The sequence below is a fragment of the Eutrigla gurnardus genome, assembly GCF_963514095.1.
Source record: "Eutrigla gurnardus genome assembly, chromosome: 8".
NCBI classification, from domain to species: Eukaryota; Metazoa; Chordata; class Actinopteri; order Perciformes; family Triglidae; genus Eutrigla; species Eutrigla gurnardus.
In genome coordinates, this window is record NC_139922.1 from 20681071 (window position 1) to 20703387 (window position 22317).

At 40.3% G+C, this 22317-nt stretch overlaps 5 protein-coding genes across 7 annotated transcripts; 1 reads left to right on the forward strand and 4 right to left on the reverse strand.

The window, feature by feature from the left end:
• Positions 1 to 748: 748 nt before the first annotated feature.
• LOC311016626 (14-3-3 protein beta/alpha-1-like) lies at positions 749 to 5537 on the reverse strand. Its single transcript, XM_084014457.1, has 6 exons — positions 5400 to 5537; positions 3961 to 4262; positions 3727 to 3850; positions 3017 to 3180; positions 2713 to 2808; positions 749 to 2625 (listed from the first exon to the last, which is right to left on the reverse strand). The coding sequence occupies exons 2-6, from the start codon at positions 4252 to 4254 to the stop codon at positions 2569 to 2571; spliced, it is 735 nt and encodes a 244-aa protein (XP_083870583.1). The 5' UTR covers positions 4255 to 4262; positions 5400 to 5537; the 3' UTR covers positions 749 to 2568.
• A 1596-nt stretch (positions 5538 to 7133) lies between these two features.
• ognb (osteoglycin, paralog b) lies at positions 7134 to 9145 on the forward strand. Its single transcript, XM_084014878.1, has 6 exons — positions 7134 to 7313; positions 7435 to 7510; positions 7787 to 7951; positions 8042 to 8244; positions 8347 to 8439; positions 8528 to 9145. Exons 1-6 carry the CDS (start codon positions 7218 to 7220, stop codon positions 8696 to 8698), a joined length of 804 nt encoding a protein of 267 aa, XP_083871004.1. The 5' UTR covers positions 7134 to 7217; the 3' UTR covers positions 8699 to 9145.
• On the reverse strand, positions 9041 to 11673 carry uqcc5 (ubiquinol-cytochrome c reductase complex assembly factor 5). The gene is made up of 2 exons (XM_084014879.1): positions 11373 to 11673; positions 9041 to 9343 (listed from the first exon to the last, which is right to left on the reverse strand). The coding sequence occupies exons 1-2, from the start codon at positions 11524 to 11526 to the stop codon at positions 9252 to 9254; spliced, it is 246 nt and encodes an 81-aa protein (XP_083871005.1). The 5' UTR covers positions 11527 to 11673; the 3' UTR covers positions 9041 to 9251.
• A 1282-nt stretch (positions 11674 to 12955) lies between these two features.
• kctd6b (potassium channel tetramerization domain containing 6b) lies at positions 12956 to 16052 on the reverse strand. 2 transcript variants are annotated; one of them, XM_084015132.1, is made up of 3 exons: positions 15875 to 16052; positions 14858 to 14946; positions 12956 to 14534 (listed from the first exon to the last, which is right to left on the reverse strand). In XM_084015132.1, exons 2-3 carry the CDS (start codon positions 14882 to 14884, stop codon positions 13848 to 13850), a joined length of 714 nt encoding a protein of 237 aa, XP_083871258.1. In that variant the 5' UTR covers positions 14885 to 14946; positions 15875 to 16052; the 3' UTR covers positions 12956 to 13847. The 2 variants fall into 2 exon arrangements, with proteins under 2 accessions (XP_083871258.1, XP_083871257.1); XM_084015131.1 differs by having other exon boundaries at positions 14858 to 14949.
• A 144-nt stretch (positions 16053 to 16196) lies between these two features.
• abhd6b (abhydrolase domain containing 6, acylglycerol lipase b) lies at positions 16197 to 21002 on the reverse strand. Of its 2 annotated transcripts, none has more exons than XM_084014485.1 (9): positions 20804 to 21002; positions 18864 to 18995; positions 18086 to 18242; positions 17589 to 17702; positions 17349 to 17481; positions 17033 to 17190; positions 16890 to 16944; positions 16713 to 16813; positions 16197 to 16504 (listed from the first exon to the last, which is right to left on the reverse strand). In XM_084014485.1, exons 1-9 carry the CDS (start codon positions 20896 to 20898, stop codon positions 16325 to 16327), a joined length of 1125 nt encoding a protein of 374 aa, XP_083870611.1. In that variant the 5' UTR covers positions 20899 to 21002; the 3' UTR covers positions 16197 to 16324. The 2 variants fall into 2 exon arrangements, with proteins under 2 accessions (XP_083870611.1, XP_083870612.1); XM_084014486.1 differs by lacking the exon at positions 20804 to 21002 and adding an exon at positions 19105 to 19694.
• Between the last annotated feature and the right edge of the window lie 1315 nt (positions 21003 to 22317).

A 22317-nucleotide genomic window follows, 5' to 3' on the forward strand; every position in this document is an offset into this window, starting at 1 on the left:
TTGTGGGTAGCTAGCCTCACATGATAGTGTGTGGTTAAGGAGGATCTCAATAGAAAAAGAACGTATAAACAATTATGTCGCGAGAAAGGGTGTGACTAAATGCTGGAGTAACAAGCTAATAAACGGCTCACACAAATGCTCGTTCACCACCAAAAATGTTATAATTATGGCAGAACTTTAATAAACATATCAAGTTTGGGACAACAGGAAAGTCAGTTCAAAATAAAATAATAGAATCAAGTCTTAAACACACTTAGGAAAGCTAGCTAACTCTAGCGCTAGCTCATTTTAGCTCGTCGCGTCTAAATTAGTTGATATCTGCGGCGGGTGGTTAAAAGGCCAATGACAATCGCATAAAGTGAGTGTTACTTACGGCTTTTAAATAGCTAACGCGTCGGAACACTGATGTATGAATTGCAGTGTCGCAGGTGGTGAACGCCGTTCAACACTTTCCAGACGCGGCAAGGTTGCTTTCGATAAATTACGACCGCGGAACACCTGCGGCCTTTCCTCCGCGCACGTTCGTTCCAATTAAGCTGCGACAGGGCAGAGGTCAAGAGATGTGACGCTCCGCGATGGAAACTAGTATCTCGAATATCAAGGCATAACATCTTAATTATTTCGTTTACGAAGCCCCAACAGGCCAACCGCAATTGGCAACCCAACATACCGTGATTTTAAGCCACCTATGAATTACTAAACCATGTTAATATTCCATGTGAACAGAAGTGAAGACGTAATTGGCCTGTTATCTTAAACGAAACTTTATTTCACTGAATGGTCTTTGACACTTTCCTATTTCTTACATGAATAGTGAAACTAGAATGGTTTTTAAGATACATAAACACAAAGCTAGAATTACACCAACCATTGTTTATCTCCATTTCGTCATTGCTTTTTAGAACTATTCTAAATTTTCACAACCACGTGTGTGCACTGGGTAATAGACTGTTACAGAAGCAATTTTTTTTTTTTTTTAGCCATAAGACTTGTCAGTAAAAACAAAGCAAGTAGATACCTGATATACAGACAGGCTTCGTTCCACATTCACTAACTGCATTTTCATCAAGCATAATAAACTGACATTTTTTTTTTTTCAAACAGAAGATTATTTCAATTCATCGGAGCATTGTCAGAGTAAACAGACCGTCAGCTATAATGTGGAATGGTGTCTTCAACTACAATATGTGGAATGTAGTGGTGGATAAATGGTATTGTGACACTGAGCTTTTATTATTATTTCTTTTTTCCAAAGTGATGGATTGGGCTTTTCAAAATTGCACCTTCAAAATAGACCTGATTTTTTTTAATCGATCATTCGCACCAGCTCTCGGTAGCAAGAGCGAAATGCACCTGGGTAGAAACTGACGTCAACATTTAGCAATTTAAGTTTGTCTGGTCTAACTCCTTCCCTTTGAGATTTCTAAAAACAACAAGCGGATGCTGCCACGGAGGCTGCGAGAGAAAGCCAGGCACAGATTTTTTTGTTCGTTTTTTTGTTTTTTTTTTGTTGGAGAAAACAACCGCTTTAAGGAGGAATATTTTTGCAAGCAGGGTTGATACAGTGTGGTAAGACATTTTCAATTAACATCAATAAAAGATTATTTTTAGGTTTTACATACAGATGATAGTCAATCTTGCAAAATACATGGAACCACATTTACGCACATACAATTTTCATTGTACTGAGATCGAGCAGCACCTGAACAGTGAGTAAAACTACAATGACAATCCATACTTAGTTTAAAAAAAGAACAAAACAAAAAAAAAATAGCACTGCCTTTCCAAAAGCCTAATAATGTGGAATGTCTTAACAAATCTAACATGACAATTTAAGGGGTCCCTTAAAACTTTTGAAACTGAATTTGTGAACATGATCAAGGAGCATTACACCAAGATGTCAGTGTCACAATACAGCCCGCCTCCTTTCTGTATGAGCCCACAGCAGAATTGCAGTTGGTTGTTAATACAGGATTGTACGCGTGTCTGGAAATTCAAACACAAAAACTGTTTTGGGGTTGTGAAGCAAAATGGAACGCCTACCATCACAGTGTTTGGTGGAAATCAACTGCCAGTTTAATTACCATACAATAAAACCTGTAAATATCATGAGGAATCACAAATAAGTAAGTAAAAAAAAAAGAAAAGAAAAAAAAAGATGAAAAATGCACAACAAACTACCTGGGACAAAGGGATTTGGAAGGACGATTAGAATTCACAACCCCACCACCCCCCTACCCCCGAGACCACATACGCACACACACACGCACTCTTTCTGCCACATTCTTTCACACTTACTCTCTCACCACATACATACAAACACCGACAAAAACAACAGCAACATGGACTCACTAATCATTACAACATGTTTCCACAAAGTGACTGAATCTGCTAACTGAAAATTACCCTGTCGCCTCACAGTGAACTGAGAGGGGTAAACTAGTTGGTCAGGAGCAATTCAGGCTGCTTGTCATACAGAAGTGGGAGGAGCTGATGGAGTGGAGGGGGATGTATATAAGCTGTCTGTGTTTAAGATAAGAGTGTAGGTGGATTAACAGTGCAATTCCATTAGTTTTCCCCGTCTCCGGTCTCTCCCTCATCTGCCTGGTTTTCTGATGTCCACAGCTGGGAATAGAGAAAGAGAAATGTTATAATTGGCTGTGAGTGATACGCCAGGATCCATCGGGGCAAAAAAAGGGGCTTGAAACTCACAGTCAGGTTGTCCCTTAGTAGTTGCATGATAAGGGTGCTGTCTTTGTAAGAATCCTCGTTCAAAGTGTCAAGTTCAGCGATGGCGTCATCAAATGCCTGAAACGCAAAGATCACACCGGTTATTTAAACTTAAATAATCCAGTGACGTCCCCTGAACACGGAAAAATAAATATCTAAAAATGATCTTATAGTGTATTCAGGTAATCAAATGTACCCAGTTTTTCTGGCTATTTATGACATTTATTTAAAATACATACAGTTAAAATGTTAAAAAGGTTTCAAAACTATGACATTCGGTTCATACCGCCTTGGCCAGGGCGCAGGCCTGCTCTGGGTTGTTGAGGATTTCATAGTAGAAGACTGAGAAGTTGAGGGCCAAGCCAAGTCGGATAGGGTGTGTTGGCTGCATCTCGCCCTTGCTGATGTCAAAAGCTTGCTGGTACGCCTGCTGGGAATTATCCACCGTATCTTGAGGGCAGAAAAGATGAACAACAAATTTTGAATTTTAAACATTTTAAAAGCAGTAATAGATTTTTTTTTGCCACCTGGTGGCAACAAAACAAGCTGTGATATACTGTATTTCACCATAAATTTAAATCGTAAACACTTTGACAAACGATTATCTATTACGTATTGAGTGGACAGTGAGCAACACCACAATTAATTAAGGAGAATATATGAAGTAACTATACGCCTCGTTAGGTGCTCAGTGCTCTTCTGGCCTCACTAGCTGGGAGACTACTTTTATCAGTTTGCCGTTTAGTGCATGGTAGGCAGCCGGTAGGTAGCCTGCCCTCTGTATATCTATAGCTGCTTGCTGTTGCTGGAAACAATGTTAATAAGCGCTGTCGAGAGTGAACCATAATAATACATTTCAGGGCCGTGAAACCATAAATTTAGCTGAAATAATCTACAAAGAGCTGAGAGGGGCTGCAGAGTGGAGTGATTCATTAATGCAGCTTTAAGCACATCGTTAGAGCTCAAATTCAGAATGTTAATCATGTCCTCACTTACCCTTCTTGGTATCCCCAGATGCAACCTCAGACAGGTATCTATAATAATCGCCTTTCATTTTCAGATAGAACACCTTGCTCTCAGCAGCAGTTGCGTTGCTAATGAGGAAGTTGTCCAGTAGCCCCTGAAAACAATAGTTAAATAGTTTAGTTTTGTGATAAGCAGACTCAATTACACAGAAGCACCATCTTTACAATGGCACGAATAAGCACCAAAGAAACGAGAAAGCCTTACGAGAACATCATGGCAGATTTCCTGCAGCTCAGCTTCAATCTTCTCCCGGTATTCACGTGCCATCTGCTGCTTTTTGTCATTTCCCTCGGTCTTCTGCTCAATGCTGGAGATGACGCGCCAGGATGAGCGCCGTGCTCCCACCACATTCTTGTAGGCAACGGAGAGAAGGTTGCGTTCCTCATTTGACAGCTCTGCACCTTGCTCCGTCACCGACTTCATGGCTGCAGCCATGTCATCGTAGCGTTCTGCCTGCTCGGCGAGCTTGGCCTTCTGTACCAGGTCGTTCTTATCCATTTTCTAGACTGGGGAGAAGAATTGCAATTTTAAAAAGTTAGGTGAAGCTAATCAAAAAGACAATAAACCTCACATTTTTCATCCATATAATATTTCTGTCTGATTTGAACTTAATTATTATGAATTGATTTCATTGTTGCTTTGGCAGACCAGTACTTTTAAGCAAGGAAACCACTGTAATGAATGGAAAGTGACGAAAGCACTGCGATCTGGGCCCCTTGGCAAGTGGGTCAACCATACACATCACTGGCTAAAGTTAGCTGCTAGCTAGCGTTAGTCGGTAGCGTTCGCCAAACCGTTCTCGTCCTTTTCGTTCTTAAACTAATTGTGACTAAACAGGCCCGAACTCACTCCATCAATAGTCTTAACAACTACCATAATGTAAAACGCGACGTCCACCACGGTTTACTGGCTTGTTTTAAATTTCAATCGACACTTGCTACACCAAACGAAGCCTTCCCGGGTCAGGTTTTAATGCCCTCCCCTTATGTTGCTAACATCGCTAGCGGGATGGTGGTTTTAGCAAACCGATGTCACGTTAGCCGGTTAAATGCGATCGATTCGATTCAATAATTATGTTGTTCTTATTTACATTGGTGAGCTAACGGGATTAGATAACGTTACTGTTGCTAATCTGTCGTATTTAAGATTACGCAAAGCGAGTGGAGAGGCTAACAGTTAGCTAGCTAGCGTCGTCCGATGCAGGGTTACCGCTATATAACGGTAACGTTCATTAGCTTCGGCAAGCAAAGGCAACGACTGACTTTCGCGTAAAAAAAAAACAAAAAAACACGGTTAAGATTATCCATTAATCCATACATGTAAATATTAAACAATCAGCAGGAAGCAAATTGTTCTATTGCACTGGATTAACGTTTAATTCATTTTCAACAGCTGTATCATGGCCCGCCCAGGCTGACGAGCCTGTCAGAACAAAGTGTCATGGAATCCGACCGTCGGTTAGCTCGCAGGTTAGCATTAGCTTGCTAGCCAGCGAGCTAACCCGCTTGCCTTTCACAAACCCAGCTAGCTCAATCGTCACGGCTTCTCAACGGGATTCTAGCGGACACGAAGGAACAGCCACTCGACCGACGAGCTGCGATTGAGAATCCGACGTTTTAACGATCCGATGTTATTACACTTACAATATTGGCGACTTTTAGTCCTGCTTTTCTCTCTCTCTCTCACTCTCTCTCTCTCGCTCGCTCGCTCTCTGGACGATTCAGCCTCCGTCCTCCGTCTCGCTCCGCGTATCGTTCAGGGCAGTACCACTTCCGCTTCACGGCCACTTCTGTTTCCTCTTTTCTCACCACACACATCTGCCTTACATAACGCGACCGCTACTCGCACTAATATATATATATATACAATCATATACAATCTTATGAAATTAGATTCACGTCAGTAGGTGGTTTATTCGGATTTAATTAAAAATTAATTAAAGCAAATAATGTAGCTGTCTGGCAGCGGCTTCCCAGTTGGGTTACTCACACAAAATGATCATTATCCAAGACAGTGGACAACCCATTTACTAGCATTTACTGCTGTTACATGAGAGCCGCCTGCATTTAAAACACGTTACATAATCACACCAACACAAATGTGGGCAGGACATTCACCTCTCATTGGTTGTTGTTGTTGTTGTTATATGGATGCATTTCATTAGTAGCTGGAACTCTTAAAACGTGTGAGAAAGCCCATTTTGCCTTTCCATGCACAGTGAGGTCAAAGGTAAAGGTCATGACCTCCAGAGCAAGCAGGGCTTCCGCACTGTGCTCAAGGACATCAAGGGGCTTGAACACAATGCATGTGCTTGAAGCACAAGGAATAAGAAAAAAGTAAAACATTTAAAATTCATGACATTCTCCTTTAGAATCCATGTCTGATATTTGTATATGATAATAGTGCTGTAAATCCTTTTATGGGTTTGATTAATCAAAAAAGGACACAGTTCATACAATATTATAAAATGACCAACATCACCCAGGAGCCAGCATTATAAAGTAATATTAGCAGCAGTAGTAATATTATCAGTAGTAATAATATAACAGTAGTAGTAATATTAGCAGCAGTAGTAATAATAACAGTAGTAGTGATATTAACTAATCAGCACTGTGTTGTTATTGTCTACATTTTGAGGGTGAATGGAGAGAAGGGGCCATTCACTGTAGAGTTGTTGTAATGGTAGAAGTGTATGTATACTTTCACATATAATGTTGTTAATCCCTGGTACCTGTAAACATTAAGACACAATGCTGCATTTATCTAATGGAAACCCTTGAAGATACATTTTGTAACTGTCCAGCTGCTTGAATGCAAAGATAATTCAGAAAAAAGGACACAGCTCATCAACATTGATCTGTTTATAAGCATACAAAAGACAAATTATTCCATCAACCATAAAAATAACTTTTGCTTCAGAAATGGATTCACCTTTGATAGTGGAACGTCCTGCATTAACTGTTGTTATTGACTCAGTATTGGAACTGAGGTATTAAGGTAAAAGACAGACATATTTGAAATAGTTTTCCCTCTCCGGTTAGGTGCTTGCTTTGGCAATTCATTTCATAAATCGCCATCAATTACTGGAACTCTGGAACACTCTGTATTTCCAGTAACAACATTCTTCTGTCAGTAAGTCAAATTTAAAAGCAGCGTTCGTTAGGTTTACTTAACGATTTCCCTACATGTATTTTAATCATCACTTTGTGTTCATTATCAACTTACATTTTTCCTGCTTGGTATACAAATAAAAACAAAGTATATAGTCTTAAGGGTCATCTTGACCACTGACTGCTGAACAAACAGCATGTATTGAGTTAAAGTTTGCTTCCTTTCCTTACTCAGCAGTATACTGGCAGCTTAATAAAAAAAACCTGTATGGAAAATTTTCCTGCTCACATGTACCTCGATCGCAGCCCCGCAGACAGACACTCTCTCCTCTCAACGGCAACCGAGACACAATGACGCAATTAAGGACTTTGATTTTGACATCGGTGGTGCTCCCATGGGTGCTGTCTTCTGCAGCACAAGAATACACAGGAGGAAGGAAACCCAAGGTAAAGTATCTTTTGGAGTTCAAATACTGTAAATGAGCAGGTGGAATAAATGGAAAGTAGTCTTGAGTTGGAAAAGAGTAGCTATTGTGAAGATTTCTCCTTTTGTTTTGTTTTTTTATAGAAAGACCCTGTAAGATTGCCAGACTACGACGCCTTTCAAACCTCAGACACTGACCCACCAACTCCAAGAGCTGACGGTAAGGTTTATTTTACCAGATAGAAGTTTTTAACAACTGTTTCAAAGCCGATTATGCAACACTTGCTGAGGCATTCTTCCACATTTTTCTGAATGTAGCTAAAGCCCCATATTATGTAATAACGGGGGCGATCAAGTGTCCTCATCCGCGTTTTTAAGCTGCACAGTCACATCGCTGGGACCAATTAGTCAATGTATTCATAAGACGAGAGAGAAAAAAGTTTTTCCTTTACAGAGAAAGTGAAAAAAAAACAAAATATTGTGATCATCATTCCAGAGCTGCCGACATGTCTGCTGTGTGTTTGCCTGAGCGGATCTGTTTACTGCGAGGAGGTTTCCCCTGAAATGTCAAGCGTCCCAGCACTGCCAAAGGAAACGACATATCTCTATGCACGTTTCAACAGAATCACCAAAATAAGAAACGGAGACTTTGCAGACCTGGGTAAATAAAAGTCATTATGATAGTTAACTCTTCAGTGAATGTCAACTTTCAAGCTCTCACCCTTTGTTTTGTTTGTGTTTTCCCCCACAGCCACATTAAAGAGAATTGACCTAACTGGGAATATCATCAGTGTGATAGAAGACGGAGCTTTTTCAAAACTTTCAGATCTCGAGGAGCTCAATCTGGCAGAAAACAGACTGACCAAACTTCCCATGCTGCCTGCCAAGCTCCTGACGTTCAATGCCAATTTCAACCAGCTCAAAACCCAGGGTGTAAAGGCAAATGCTTTTAAAGTAAGTCAGCCCCCTAATCGCACGTTAAAATGTTGCAGACATTACATACTTTGATGTGTTTGGACATTTGATGCATTGAGCAGCGGCCTTTTGTCGTTGCAGAAACTCACAAGACTGACGTATCTTTACCTTGGAAACAATGAATTGACGGCAGTGCCCCAACTCCCAGAGTCTCTCCACGTTGTGCACCTGCAGGTAAGTTCACTGCATTTAACCAGAGAAACCACCAGTAGTAGCAGCTACATGCTGAGGAAATTTGTTTTCTCCTGTGTCCGTTTTGCAGAACAACAAGATCTCAACGATAACAGACGAGACGTTCTGCAAAGGCAACAACAGTCACTACATCCGGTCCCGCATGGACGAGGTGAGGCTGGACGGGAACCCCATCAAGTTGTGGGAGCACCCAAACAGCTTCATCTGTCTGCACTCTCTCCCTATTGGATGGTACAACTGAAATAAGGGAAGCGTGCTTTCAACGGTGGTAAACCACCGGAGGGTGGGGGGTTGTGTGTAAAAGGAAGGGGGCAGAAACACAGATAGTAAAAGTAACATTTGCAAAATGCAGTTCTTAAGTTACATTTATATACTCAAATCTATCGTACAGTGCAAGACATTATAATCAGACAGAAATCGTGTCATTACAGAACAACAGAATTTAAAACGAGGGGAAGAAAAAGGAGGTGCAGAATCACCCAAGATGTCTCTAGATACAAATATTACTTCTGTATTTTTTCTTTTATTGCAATTTGGTTGAGACGGTTTTGTCTTGGCAGGTGCTATGCAATATTTTTTAACATAGTTGAGAGTAAGTAATCTGAACTCACACCAGCTGTTTTATTACTGCTGATGTTTCTTAATCAAAATATCATATTTAACAATAAACTTGCATGTTTCTCCATCAGTCTTTCACCCTTGACTCCTTGATACGGTTGTTGTAATATGCTTTGAAGAACAATCGCGCCTGTTGGATTCAAGTAAGACAAGTCCACTTTAAAGCCGGCCATTGTTCACTTGGCTGCAGGCTCATTAAGAGCCATCAAATCGTCTGCCGTCTTCTTCTCGTAATCCCGCTCCGATTGTTTTCTTCTGTAGACATCATCTGGAAGAAAAAAACAAGAGACTGAATGAGACACTGGAAATATATATTCATTTTCAGACAGTTCAAGCTGCAGTGAGTAAACAATCATATTAATAACGTCTGCACTCCTTTTAGGTGAGTCAATATCTACAGGGAAAAAAGAAAGGTTTATACCAGGACACTGAAACAAAAACAGCTGGAATTCAGTTACGACATCTTAAAAAAAAAAACAATTTCCACTTGTGTTTTTCCTAGAGGCGTATCAACTTTTCTCCCGTGCAAAAGACCTATAAGTTATCCTGCAGAAGAAACAGATATGTAGAAGGGAAACTACTTACAAGCTGAAGAATGGAAACTGAGAGAAAATAACTTTCTGTGTCCCTAAATGGCCTCAGAATACTACAGGACCAAATATGCAGGGCAGCTATTTTTTTTGTATTCAAACACAAGAGGATATTGACTCCTTTTAGTTCTCCTGATGTGGCACACTGGAGCACATCTGGAATAAATGGATGTTGGTTCCGTGAGAGTAGAAACACATTATGGTACTATTCCTCTTGAAATCGTGTGAGTGATTCAGGAGCGTTTACTGTCTACAGGTGTAGCTTCAGATATATCATTGCAATTTCAACAAATGTGTGCAGTGGTGGAAAGTACATTTACTTAAGTACTATGCTAAAGTACTAAGTTTGAGCTCTTTATCCTTTACTTAATAATAATAATACATCGGTTTTAGATAGTGCTTTGCACGATGCTCAAAGACGCTTTCACAAACGCAAAAAGTAAACAAAAACAAACAAAAAAAATCAATATAAACAAGAAAAAAGGTTAAAAAGGTTAAAAGCAACAGTGAAAAGGTGTGTTTTGAGGGCTGTTTTGAAGGACGGAGGAGTGTTGTCATTGCGAATATGGCATTTGAGAGGGAGGGAGCGGCTGCAGCAAAGGCTCTGTCGCCCCAGGTCCACATCTTAGTCCTGATGGGTGGGAGGAGGTTGGCATCAGTGGACCTGAGGCGACGGGTAAGGGTGTGGCGGCGGAGGTCAGAGAGGTAGGGAGGGGCCAGGCTGTGGAGAGCTTTGAAGGTAAGGTTTATAGTAATTATACTCCAGTAAACGTCAGCAGGAAATATTGTACTTAATGTGTTCGACAGCTAGTTTCTGTGTAGTTACTTTGAAGACTCACACACACATTTTACTTAAAAAGCATGTGACCAGTTTCTGAAATGCACTGTAGAGTACTCAACATCACATGAAGTAATTAGCTACATGTCAACCAGTTGCAACATTAAAAGGTTGCTCAAACATAAATGAAGCAAGACTTAAAATACAACCCGTAATATCATAGCACTGAATCAGTTAGTCAATTCATTGATTAGTCGATTTTGAGGATAGATACAGTTTTAAAGTTGTACTTTAACAGAATCTCTTGGGGTTTTTTTCCCCCACCACTGGTGTAGATCATAGATCATCTCAGATTTCTATTGTCATACAGGATGCTGTATTTTCCTGCTAAACTTGCTTTGTTAGTTTGTGTGATATGTAAAGATTTTGTTAGGATTTAATCGATACATAGCCAAGAAAGATTGCCATACATATTTCTCTGTTGGCAGTAAGCTCAGCTGCCTGACCCACCCAGCTGTCAGTATTGTGTGGATTTCAAAATGCCTGTTTTTTTCCCCCAGCATTCCCTAATTTTTTCCACACTTCCTAATGACAGCGAGGAAAGTTTGAGGACATATTTGAAAGGTCAACCATGGACTTGTACACAAGCACGGGCCCTCTGTAAACAGAGTTAGTTACGTTTTTACGTCGCTAAATAAGTTTAAAATTAGGTGACGTAGCTCCGCAGGTATAACAATATTAATATAGTCTGCCAAGCCATAGCATATCTAATGTTACAACTTAACAGGTTTTAGTCTATTATGTATTTTTAATAGCCGTTAGCACTCAACAGCTTGGCTAACATGCTAACACGAGTCCGCCGTCATGCTAGCGCCCGCTAGCTTCAACAGAGAGTCAAAAACTAGGTTCCTGCCCCGGTTTACACTCACAGAAAGTCTCTCTTCCTATCCTCACGTTGATCATGATCCACTCCATGACGCCCCCGATGCAAAAGAAGATGGGCAGGAACCTGTACGTCCCAAAACGCCGTTTTCCTGGGACAAGACTCAGCAAATATCGTACATTATTACTCCTATTAAACATCCTGGCTGAATGAGGGACGTAAAGTCGCTTCTCCAGAAACTGACTTTAATCAGGGGGAGAAGTCGTGGGGCTTTAATGCGTCCTTGACACTTGTTTTTAGGGCAACGGACATGAGGAGAGAGCGCGCTCGTTTTGGTACCTGGCGTAAAGCAAGCGAGCGGAGCTCTCCAGATTCTAGAAAGGAATCTACGACTGCTCAACAACAGAGGACAAAACGAGCGCACCGAGGGAGCTCATAACTTCCGGGTTGTTCATTAAAACACCGTAATATTAAGTTTAATGCAAATGATAATAATAATACGTTATTATTATAAATATTGCCATATCATCACGTGCATTATGTGTCATTAAAACTAACTGTACAATTTAGATTGATGCAAATAGCAATAGTTATTGCATTATTATTATTACCCTCTCAGGTTCATTGTGTCATTAAAGCACAGTACAATTGAGATGAATTCAAATATAATAATTCTAAGTTTCCATAAGCCATACAAAAAAACTAAAGGTTTCTGGAGGCAGTATGCCCTTTAATGTATAACATAGCAGAGCATTAGAGCAATGACGCTCATGTAACAATGAGACAGGGTTTGTGGTCACCCTGACATGTTACATTTTTGATTAAATAAATAACCCTTGGTAAAGTATTAATACTATCAAAATGATTTTAAAGGTTTTAGTTTATGAAGTCCATCAATCAATGAGTAGTGCTGCAAGGTTAAATCAATGCATTGAATGTACCGAAATTTAGAACTTTGTTGTCACCTGTGTGACTTGGCCAAAAGCATTTACCACACTAATATTACCGTGACATTTATATGGTAGAGGATTGCATTTTTCTTATTTAGAGTAGTGTAGTATCATGAAAACAAACAAATACTTAGCCTGGTGTGGTGGTTTAATCTTGATGGATGTATAGATATTACAGCTGGTTTTCTAATGTATTTTCTATTGGGATTCAATCAGTAATGTAAATATAGGTAACTGGATGGAAATCAAACAATGCCAAGGGTTACAGGCTAAACATTTTCTGCCAGGGAAATGTTATTGCAGAGGTAATTAGCTGCCATCTTCAATTTATGCTTTTCAACAGGAAATTAGTAAAAACATGGAAGCCCAACTGGCTGCTTGTTATAAGGCCTCCCACGGTCCACTTGTATCACGATTATGAATGAAACATTTTGAAAAGATACTAAAAATATTTATGACTTAACACTCAAATAGTGATTAAAATGGTTAATTACACAATCTACTTCACACACAGCCCAAGTCTCACCCACAAAAATAAAAGAATGTTTTTTTAAATTGGTTGTAAAAGCTTGAAAGGAGATTTTAAGTGGTTAGATGCTTGAGTAGCAGACATTCAATAGGCAAAAAAAAATCACGTTGAGGGGGAAAAGTTCAACCATAAAACAAAACGACTAACAAATACACAAATGGGTTTATTTTGGCTGGAATGACCACACATCACTGTCGACATGAGCTCTAAACTTTAACAGTATGACATAATACTGCAAAGCACACAGACACATATACAAACACAAGAAACTCACACATGCAACAACTAGTGTCTTCAGAAATAGTACCATACATGGGGATAAGAGAGCTAAGAGACTCATTTAAAAGATCTACTCTAAATTGGGCTAAAGATAATCATAATTTATTATTATTAAAAAAAGGTTCACTTCTGACTAGAAGGGATCCAAAAAAGACTGGGGTCAAAAACATTAGCAAGATAAATTGTGTATGGGGTACAAACCTTTTACAATTTCCCCTCTCTCCCTCAAATTGTGATTTAAATGCAGATTAAGACTTAGATTTACTGCCGTGTGTGGGCAGTCTTACATTGTGGCTTCCTGTTTACTTTATCACTAACTTCCAAATAAACACATGCAGGTATTGGAACCACATTAATCACAATTATTCCTGTAATTAAAAAAAATAAAATTAAAAAAATCAATGGACCCACATTTTCAGCATCATTGGGACATTAATTTTGTCCCTAAATAAATACTATCTTAATAAAATCACCTTCCGCTTCATAAGAATTGCCCTTTTTGTTTCGTGGACCTTAACCTCAATTACTTTTTTAAAGAAATGTCAAATAATTAGCACATATAAGAATGTGTTCTTGCACTCAAACAGGTGAATACATTTTCTTTGTTTTGATGCAATCTGTGTGGACTTTGAGCCTTGTGCCACATTTATCAAAATTCTTGATTGTTTCGTAATACATCACTGAAACAGGTGAAATTCAGTTATGACTTGTGTAACAGAGATAAATCAAATGGCAACGTTAACCACGACGCCCCTCCTGGAAATCAGTCTTCAACCTTGTGAGCTGGTCTACAGAATGTCCAGTGATGCTCCACCGTGTTCTCGTTTGCACGCTCACTCATGTGATGCACGCGTGTGTTTCGGATGGTGAAGCCCTGTTTCATGATATAGTCCATGAGGTGAACCCGCAGGGACACTTCTTGGTGATAGTCACATGGTCCGAAGGTGAACGACACCTGGCAGTCTCTGGTGTCCATCATGTGTTTGTTCCACTTGGTGAAGTTGTTGGAAATGCCTTCTAGCAGGCCGTGGACCTTCGTCGTGATGGTTAGCTGCGTGATGATGACGGCGACTGGGTTTGAATATTTCGACAGTTTCCGAGTGCTGGAGAGCTCCACGACTTGCTCGAAGATGTCGGGAGGGTACAGCGGCTTGGGATCGTGAAGGCACTGAATCAACGGTTCGATCTGGTAGAAGTCCGCCTCTTTCCGTAGGAGGTCCGTCTCTGTGAAGTCCAAGGGGAGGGTAAGCTCAGACGTCCGCAGGAAGTTCAGGATGTATCTGAAAAGCGTCCCGTCGCGATCGATGAAGTAATTCCCCTGAGAATCGCGAGTCGTGGGGAAATCTCCCCGGAACATGGCACCCAGCATGGAGTCTGGATAGCGCTGCAGTGTGGACAAACTGGTGGTGTACATGTGGCCTCCCACGTTTAAGGTAACAGGAGTACTCATCTACAGGGAAAAGGAACACAGAAGGAGCACTAAAAACGCATGTTTTGCAACATTAAAACAAGTATTTGCAACGAACAGGCAAACACTTTGGATTTAAGCGGTTAAAAACAAAAAAAATTAAATGGAGTTATCTTGCTATCACATAATTTGTGGTGCTGGGAGAAGTGTTTCTAACATTTTTGCAATACGATTCCAAAATTAAGTTTTTAAGACTGCATTTGTTTCAGATAATGGACCAAACTGTTAAACAAGAGTGCATTTTACACGTCTTTATCAGAAACAAAACACCCAACACAGCTCCTATACTCCTATCCATCTCTTACCCTATGGCCCCAGACTCCATTATCCATTTGTAGAACAATAGCCACTCGGTCGGAGGGAACAGAAACGCTTTGGCTTAATTCAATTGAACCTGCTGGGGGGGAAAAAAACAGTCACATTAAAATGGGCTGTAACAAAAGGTATGATCAAATGATGAAATCATGTTTTTACCAGTAGCACTTGCAGTGTCTGCATTCCTTTACTTCGAGGTCCTTAATTTCGTGGATTAAATGAACATACTGGATATGATAAAGCAGCTGTCTACATGTGATAAAACCGCAGGTTCCATTGATTTAGTAGCCGTTGGAGAGCGCCTGACCATATTAAAGTATCTTTGTCGTCATCATCATCATGGTTGTAAACTTCTTTAAGTCCTCGGGGGGAGAAATCCTAACAACAGCATTTCCATGGCGACCGACAAAAACCCATCTGCTGCCATGTCTTATCTTAGCTCAAACGCTCTTTCAAACGCCAAGCATGACCCTCGCGTGTCTGTAACGTAATTAACGCGGAATATTACGACATAAATCGTAATTCCACTGAATGGAAAGGGGAAACCTGAAGTGAACGTTTTTAGTAGGACACACGGTTATTTAGACACTGCGACCCGAGTTATCAGTAAATACTAAAGCTAACGTTGACTACAGTCAAAAAAAAAAAAGAAGAAAAGAAAAAAAAAGTAGAGAACCGACCTGAATGGATTTCACCATTTCTGCTAAGATAAAGGAAGCTGGCTACAAGAAAAACTGATATCGTAAGCAAACCGCTGAAACGCTTAAAAGCGGAACATTGTCAATACATTGTGAATATAGCTTGTGTGCAGTGAACACAATGCGAGTATCGCCGTAGTAAGGCTTTATGTGTATAGCCTGCTAGCTAACTATGCTAGCCAGCGCTGCTAACGTTAGCAGTCCGCGAGCCCGCTGACGTGTACGGCTGTCACTACTGACGCCGGGATCTTCATTAGACTACCTGGAAGTAGCGAAGACGTTAAAACAAAGCCTTACCGGCGCGCTTACCTCCGCTTAGTTTGTCCCGAAACGATCTGCGGTTGTTTTTTTAAGGATACCGTCAGTGATGTTTGCCGCTGGCCGTAATGGGGGCAGCTGTGCTCGGCTCCAAAACTGCAGCAGAACTGCGCCGACAAGGAGGGTTAAAACAGGGGAGGAGGTCCTGCTGAAAACACAGGCACCTCTCTGCATGAATCCATTCACACACCCGAAAGCAGTCACATCACACATTAATGCACAGGACTTTTATTATCACAATGCAGTTACAAATTAAATACGATTATTTTTTTCTCATATATATATATATATATATATATATATATATATATATATATATATATATATATATATATATAACGCTAACTATATATATAATGCTGCTGTTTAATACATCTGTTTACATATGGCACGTTCAAGGAACCCAGTGCAAAGAAATACAGTTAGTTAGTCTCTAGTGGTTCAGGAGGATTTCTTTGTGCCGCCCCTTGCGTCCTGCTGCAGGATGATGAACTCCAGGATGAGTTTGGCTGTCCGACAGGGCCTCTCCATCACCACCGAGTGTCCACAGTTGTCCAGCAGGTCCACCCTGCATCCAGGCAACACCGCTGCGATGACTGTAGCTCCAGAGACATCCACCACCTGAACACACGTTATCACGTCTAAGGAGATGTGTGATTGAAGTTTCTCATTTCAGATCCGGGCAAGCCAGAGAAACCCGAGCCACCATCTTCAAGTTACAGATACTGTCTGCAGCAAACATGGGCTTTGGGAGGCATACGCTGCCAAGTAATCCCTCTTTATTTATATAGGCATTTCTGAGTCACTGTCTTCGTGGATCATACATTACCTGGTCTTTTTTGCCCCATATCACTTGTAAAGGAGCAGTGATCAGATGCAGGTGCTCCTGTAAGGCATATCTTGATGTCTCACCAACAATCTCCATAAACACTAGAAAGAGAAATAGATACTAGTGTGTGCTATTCTCTATGCATACAAGGGAGATTTTAAACTTTGGTGAACTAACCTTCTTCGTAAAATGTGTTGTGAGGCTGCCGAACGTCTACCAATCCTTGAAGAATCTAACAATGACAGCACACGAATGGCAGCAAACATGAGGCCACCCGTTGAATGCGTGCAAAGGGAAATCTGTAAAGTGTGGAGCCTGACCTGCTGAGGGATTTTAAAGCGAACATGAGAACAAAGTCTGAACATGTCCTCCATCTCATCGGGCGTAGTAGGAATCAGCGGGATGTTTAAGGTGTAGTTGCTGTGCTCCAAGTCCTGCAGATGATTGTCAAATTTGGTCTCACACGGGTGTCTTATACCTGCAGGATAAAATAAAAAAGTGTTTACTGATTACAAAGTGATGATGGACAGAGCAACGGGAATTAATTGTTTTGTTTTAAAGGGGCACTCCGGCTATTTAGGATCCTACTTCCATTAAATTGGGGGACGTTCAAGAGATACAGACACAGTGACTGACCGTCTGGACAGATGAGAGTCATGCTACAGATCTCTGAAGGGTAGCAGGCTGCGTAAACGCCGGCTACATTCCCCCCCATGGAGGTTCCAACCAAATGGAAAGGTCTCCTGTTCAAGCGAACGGTTTCCACAAACTGAGCATAGCGAGAGACAAAAAGTAGATTTTCAACCGAATTATTTAAGGCAGGTCTGACAAATACACCCTTATATATTTTTTTAAATGTCCCTCAGTTGAGTGTACCTGATGGATCCTCCTGACCTGCCCTTGAATGGAGTAATCCTCTGAATTAGTGCGTGTTGTCCCCTCGTGACCCGGCATGTCAACACACACGATGTGTAGATGTTTCGGTAGATACTAGAGCAGCAGAAGGGAGAAAGTGCAGCTAAAAAAAACAGGAATGCATGGAAGCCATGAATTCATAGCACTGAAATATTTTACTTTGGAAACTGTAAAATCTTTGTTTTTCTTGGATCATCTGATTGGAGGTCTGATTGACAGCTCATCCTATTTTGAATTGAGCAAAATGTGGACACTATAAGTTCCATATAATATTATAATTTTGTATGTCCATGTCTAATGTTATGGAGCTATATATCAATAAGTAATAAACGTAATGTAATAACCTTGTTCCACATTATTACAAACGGCCTGCACTTTTATGTTTCCTGTCACTGCTTCTTTTTTTTCTCTTGTTTAAATGGTTTCTTTCGATGAATGTTTTCATTAGCGTTGCAGACCTTGACAACAGTGAGCCACATGTCTTTGTGAGCGGAGAAGCCATGCAGCATTAAAATGGAGGGTCTCATCCCAGGTTTCCCTCTGTAGGCGTAACAGAAGCGATATCCACCGCAGTCTGCATAGCACACCTGCAGGCCCAGAGTCCTCCTCCAGTACCTGAGGAGGAACAGGTGTGTCTGAGCTTAAACACACAGACACTGGAAAGCAAATGTGGGTATGCTGCCAAGTTTCATTGTTTCAAGGCTTGGATGCACCACGGGTTTCACGCGGAGGCAAATTTAGTAAAAGCACTTACATCCTACAAACTTCCCAGTTCCACTCCTCTCTGTATTCTGAAGGTTTTTACTGAGGGGTTTGTTCGTATATAATTCCTCGCCTGATTTATACAACAATTTATTCCTCAAAACATTTAAAGACTGTTTTCTGATCTATGGAGTGATACAAAGAGATATCCAAAATTCACCTCAGTAAAAAACATTTGACTTAGTTCTGGTAATGTATGCAAATGAACACATATTTGATAAGATGTGGCATAATTTGCATATTTAAACTGACAATTTGGAGAACTTGTAATACAAGATTGCACAATTGTCTGAACATAACCGGGGGAAGTTTTATGTTATTCACCTGTAGTGTCTCTCGATAACTAAAATGGCATGCATTTCTTTTTTTTATTAGAAGCTCTGTCATCAGATCATTGAGAATTATTATTTCCAGGTCATAAGAGGGCATTCAGATCAGATATCAAACGTGTAAAGTGAAAGGCGACGACCTTACCAGTAGTATACTTTGATGAGTACAGAGGGCCAGAGGAGGAAGGAAGCAACAAAGACCAGGATGGGAAGAGCCAGCGTTCCTCCAGCTATGATGAACAAGTTCACCACATCCAGATCAGCTGCCATGGCTCCCCTAAATAACACATGAACACACACACAACCACACATTACACACGTTGGGGGAGGGGTAAACTCGGTATCCATACAATGTCCTCACCATGATAACACATGAAACGTCTCACCATGCCACAAGAAGCCCTTTAAAAACACCTTACTTTTGAGATGGGTTTTTCCCTTCTCGATCCTTGTGTCACACAATGGGATTCCGTTGATTAGTTTTACAGCAAGCAGATACTTTGAATTATTTAAAGGCGGTGTTGATGTGTTGGAAGCATAGATAGCCCCGCTTACTTATCTTTCCGGTACACAAAACGTGAAAATAAAACATATCCCCGTGGAGTCCAGTAAATCCCTGCAGATTATGTTTGCTCTGGATAAACTCATTGATTATTACTCATCATTGGGGAAAACCGGGCCACTACATTATTCGGTCAATCTTTTAAAGTGAACGTACAGCAGAGTCCAGGCAGCAGACTGTCAGCGAACACACACATTTACACAAACAACAACAGCAGCTGCAGCCTTTAAAACCAGAAGCAGCTACAGTCTGTAAAGTGAATACGTAAAACCTACACACAGACCATTAAGACATTAATACCCAAGAGGAGCATATTATGGTCGAGGCATTACAACAGGAAGGATGTCAGATTATTGTGGTGATTACGTTCTCTTTTTTTATAGCTTCTCTAAATTAAGGGGAAATAAATGTAACTAATGAATTCCATCATGAAACTTCACTGGTTCATTACTTACATTAAAACTATGTTTTTTCTGTTTTAGTAGTTTATTTAAATCTTATGTAATATGTGCTTTATTTATATCCATTCCCAGAACAGAACAAAAAGATAAAGCCAGGTACAAAATTACTGTATCATTTAGTTGGCACTTAAGCATCAAAGGAATACTATCAGCCATTTCTAGGGGAATACATGTTGTATTAATCGTGCTGTGAATGATAAATTAACAAGCCACCTTTATGAAAACCTTCAGAATATAGAGAGGAATGAAATTGGAAGGTTTGGTGGATGTAAGTGCTGCTGAAGTGGAGACTTCTGGTCTGAGACAAACGGCCTTTAAAGATATGTATAGATAGCCCCTAAATGTGAATGGTAAAAAACAAACCTAATAGATTTCACCATGAAACTTCACCAGATGATTACTGACATTAAGGCATTACTGGTATTTTTTATTAAAAGTTTTCTGAAGTATTATGTTTAAATGTGCAAATGAGGCATTATGTAATGCTAACAAGTATTAAAATAAACACCTAAATGTGTATTTTTGATGCTTTCTTATACTAGTCTGAAAGGAGATGTGTTATGGAAGCTCTTTATTTCTATCAGAGAAGCAATTAGGAGTAATGCTCTGGAAACCTTATAGCTTGTGTATTCATCACTGCAACACGATACTCTATGACATCACTTTGGACAAAAGCATCTGATCCTAATTAAAGTGCATTATTTGACCTGCTCTTTGAGTCATGGTGGTGGACGGGGACCATGTTCCACAGTCTGACTGAGCATTAGTAAGTCAATGGATGTGTTTTCTTTCTGGTTGGTTTAACTGAGGCAGACAACTCTCACATTCATACACACACATGTGATTATCACACTCAAGCTTCAAATCCAAAACAGACCACTGGGTGTCATGATGGAGGACGACTGGAGGGTTTCCTTTTTAAAAAAACAGACCACTGGGTGTCACGACACCCTCAGCGGTGCTTGCGCCACTGCTTGCAGTGCTCAAAGTGCCAAAATATTACATTTTAAAAACTCAACGGCAGTGTCAGCAATCTGCAGCAATCATGACACGATTTCTCACCGCTTCCTTCTGCATGGTGACACAGTTGGCGGCGGGCGTAGTTTCAACATGAAACTGCAATAAAGTCTGCGGATTATTTTGAGTAACACGGCCATGGATTCTGAAAAGAAACACTGCTGTTGAGTTTTTCAAAAACATAATTTTGTTGATGCTTTGAGCACCACAAGCAGAGAACCATATAACCCTTATATATTGGAGAGAAGGCAGACATCTCGATAAACTAGTCAAAACACCAAAACAATTTAGATGGCTAGATAACAAAACAGGTAAAAGGAAAATATGTATTTCTGTTACGAGAAAATGCACTGTTGAATTTTAAGATTTTGGGCTATTTTATTATTCTGACTTATTTTGGGCTACACATCTTCTTTCAGACTAGTGGAAAGAAAACATCACAAATACACATTTTAGGTTGATATTTTAATACTGACTATTTGCATCTGTAGATTTCTCTTAAATTCACTCAAAGTTATCATTTCCACTTTTAAATATAACATTTTAGTAAACATGTAATACCAATAATAATGTAAAAACGATTATCTAAATGTCAGTAATCAACTGGGGAAGTTTCATTTTTGTGGCTGTGTTTTCAGATTTATAGAGTGATACAAAGAATTATCCCAAATTCCCTCCAATGTTGACAAAATGAAATGAGAATGTTCAACCTGACTTAAACCATTTATCAGATTTCTGCCTTTACCCTCTCCACTTACTACAGATAAGCCAGCACATGCTAAAACACTGGTATGGGCCTTTAAATAGCATAATAAGTGTTTTAGCATGTGCTGGACTATTAATTTGATACATACAGACACATAAAAAGAATGTAGTATAACATAACTCATTAACAGAGTACATTTCCTGAATAAGTTGTAATTCTGAAGATTTTCATACTGTGTAAAAAAAAGGAGTTCAGCATTAATCGGTATCTCTGTAAATTTAAGCTATTCGAAGTTCAACATTAAACTGTGAAATCAGTTACCCTCAACGTGCAGCTGCCGTTCTGCTGCATCTCTGGTCCACTTCAGATGACCTACATACAAACTGGAGCAGAACAAATGGACACGGCAGCTCTGTAGAGAGGCTCGCCTTGCATGGGGATGCGCCTCATATTTGGCTTTATATAGGACGAAGAGGCCGCCCTCTGTCACAGTGTATTCCCCAGGTTGTCCAAGCCTGGGTTCACCTCATGCCCGTCACGTCACACCGTATCCTGAGAAGGACCCTTGACAAAGCAAAAGCCTGCAGAGAAGAAATGACAGAGCCAATGTAGCATGAGGAGACCACGTGATTTCCTCTGAAGCTATATATGCAAATGCAAAAATTTGAAATTTAGCGACACATTTCTCACCCTGTTGAGAAATACACTGCATCCTCTTCCACAGACCTACAGTCAGTGTGGTCTGTCGGCTGAAAGGGCGTAACTGACCGGAAAGCTTCAGCCTGTAATCTTCCAGCAGAAGTGAAGGCCAGAGTCAGTAGTCATATTTACTCAGATCATCAAACGCATGTGA

Bases quoted from the DNA above. Each gene is read 5' to 3' on its own strand.
- kctd6b (XM_084015132.1), bottom strand. From the start codon at position 14,884: ATGGATAATGGAGTCTGGGGCCATAGG. The intron at 14,535-14,857 runs GTAAGAGATGGA...TTTTCCCTGTAG, and splicing joins ATGGAGTCTGGGGCCATAGG to ATGAGTACTCCTGTTACCTT.
- LOC311016626 (XM_084014457.1), bottom strand. From the start codon at position 4,254: ATGGATAAGAACGACCTGGTACAGAAGGCCAAGCTCGCCGAGCAGGCA. The intron at 3,851-3,960 runs GTAAGGCTTTCT...TATTGTTTTCAG, and splicing joins AAATCTGCCATGATGTTCTC to GGGCTACTGGACAACTTCCT. The intron at 3,181-3,726 runs GTAAGTGAGGAC...TCTGCCCTCAAG, and splicing joins ATCTGGGGATACCAAGAAGG to ATACGGTGGATAATTCCCAG.
- uqcc5 (XM_084014879.1), bottom strand. From the start codon at position 11,526: ATGTTTAATAGGAGTAATAATGTACGATATTTGCTGAGTCTTGTCCCA. The intron at 9,344-11,372 runs GTGAGTGTAAAC...TTTTTCTTCCAG, and splicing joins GATAGGAAGAGAGACTTTCT to ATGATGTCTACAGAAGAAAA.
- ognb (XM_084014878.1), top strand. From the start codon at position 7,218: ATGACGCAATTAAGGACTTTGATTTTGACATCGGTGGTGCTCCCATGG. The intron at 7,314-7,434 runs GTAAAGTATCTT...GTTTTTTTATAG, and splicing joins CAGGAGGAAGGAAACCCAAG to AAAGACCCTGTAAGATTGCC. The intron at 8,440-8,527 runs GTAAGTTCACTG...TCCGTTTTGCAG, and splicing joins TCCACGTTGTGCACCTGCAG to AACAACAAGATCTCAACGAT.
- abhd6b (XM_084014485.1), bottom strand. From the start codon at position 20,898: ATGGCCGTGTTACTCAAAATAATCCGCAGACTTTATTGCAGTTTCATG. The intron at 18,996-20,803 runs GTGAGAAATCGT...TGTGTTATTTAG, and splicing joins TCACCATGCAGAAGGAAGCG to GGGAGCCATGGCAGCTGATC. The intron at 16,505-16,712 runs GTAATGTATGAT...ACGTGTGTTCAG, and splicing joins TATGGGGCAAAAAAGACCAG to GTGGTGGATGTCTCTGGAGC.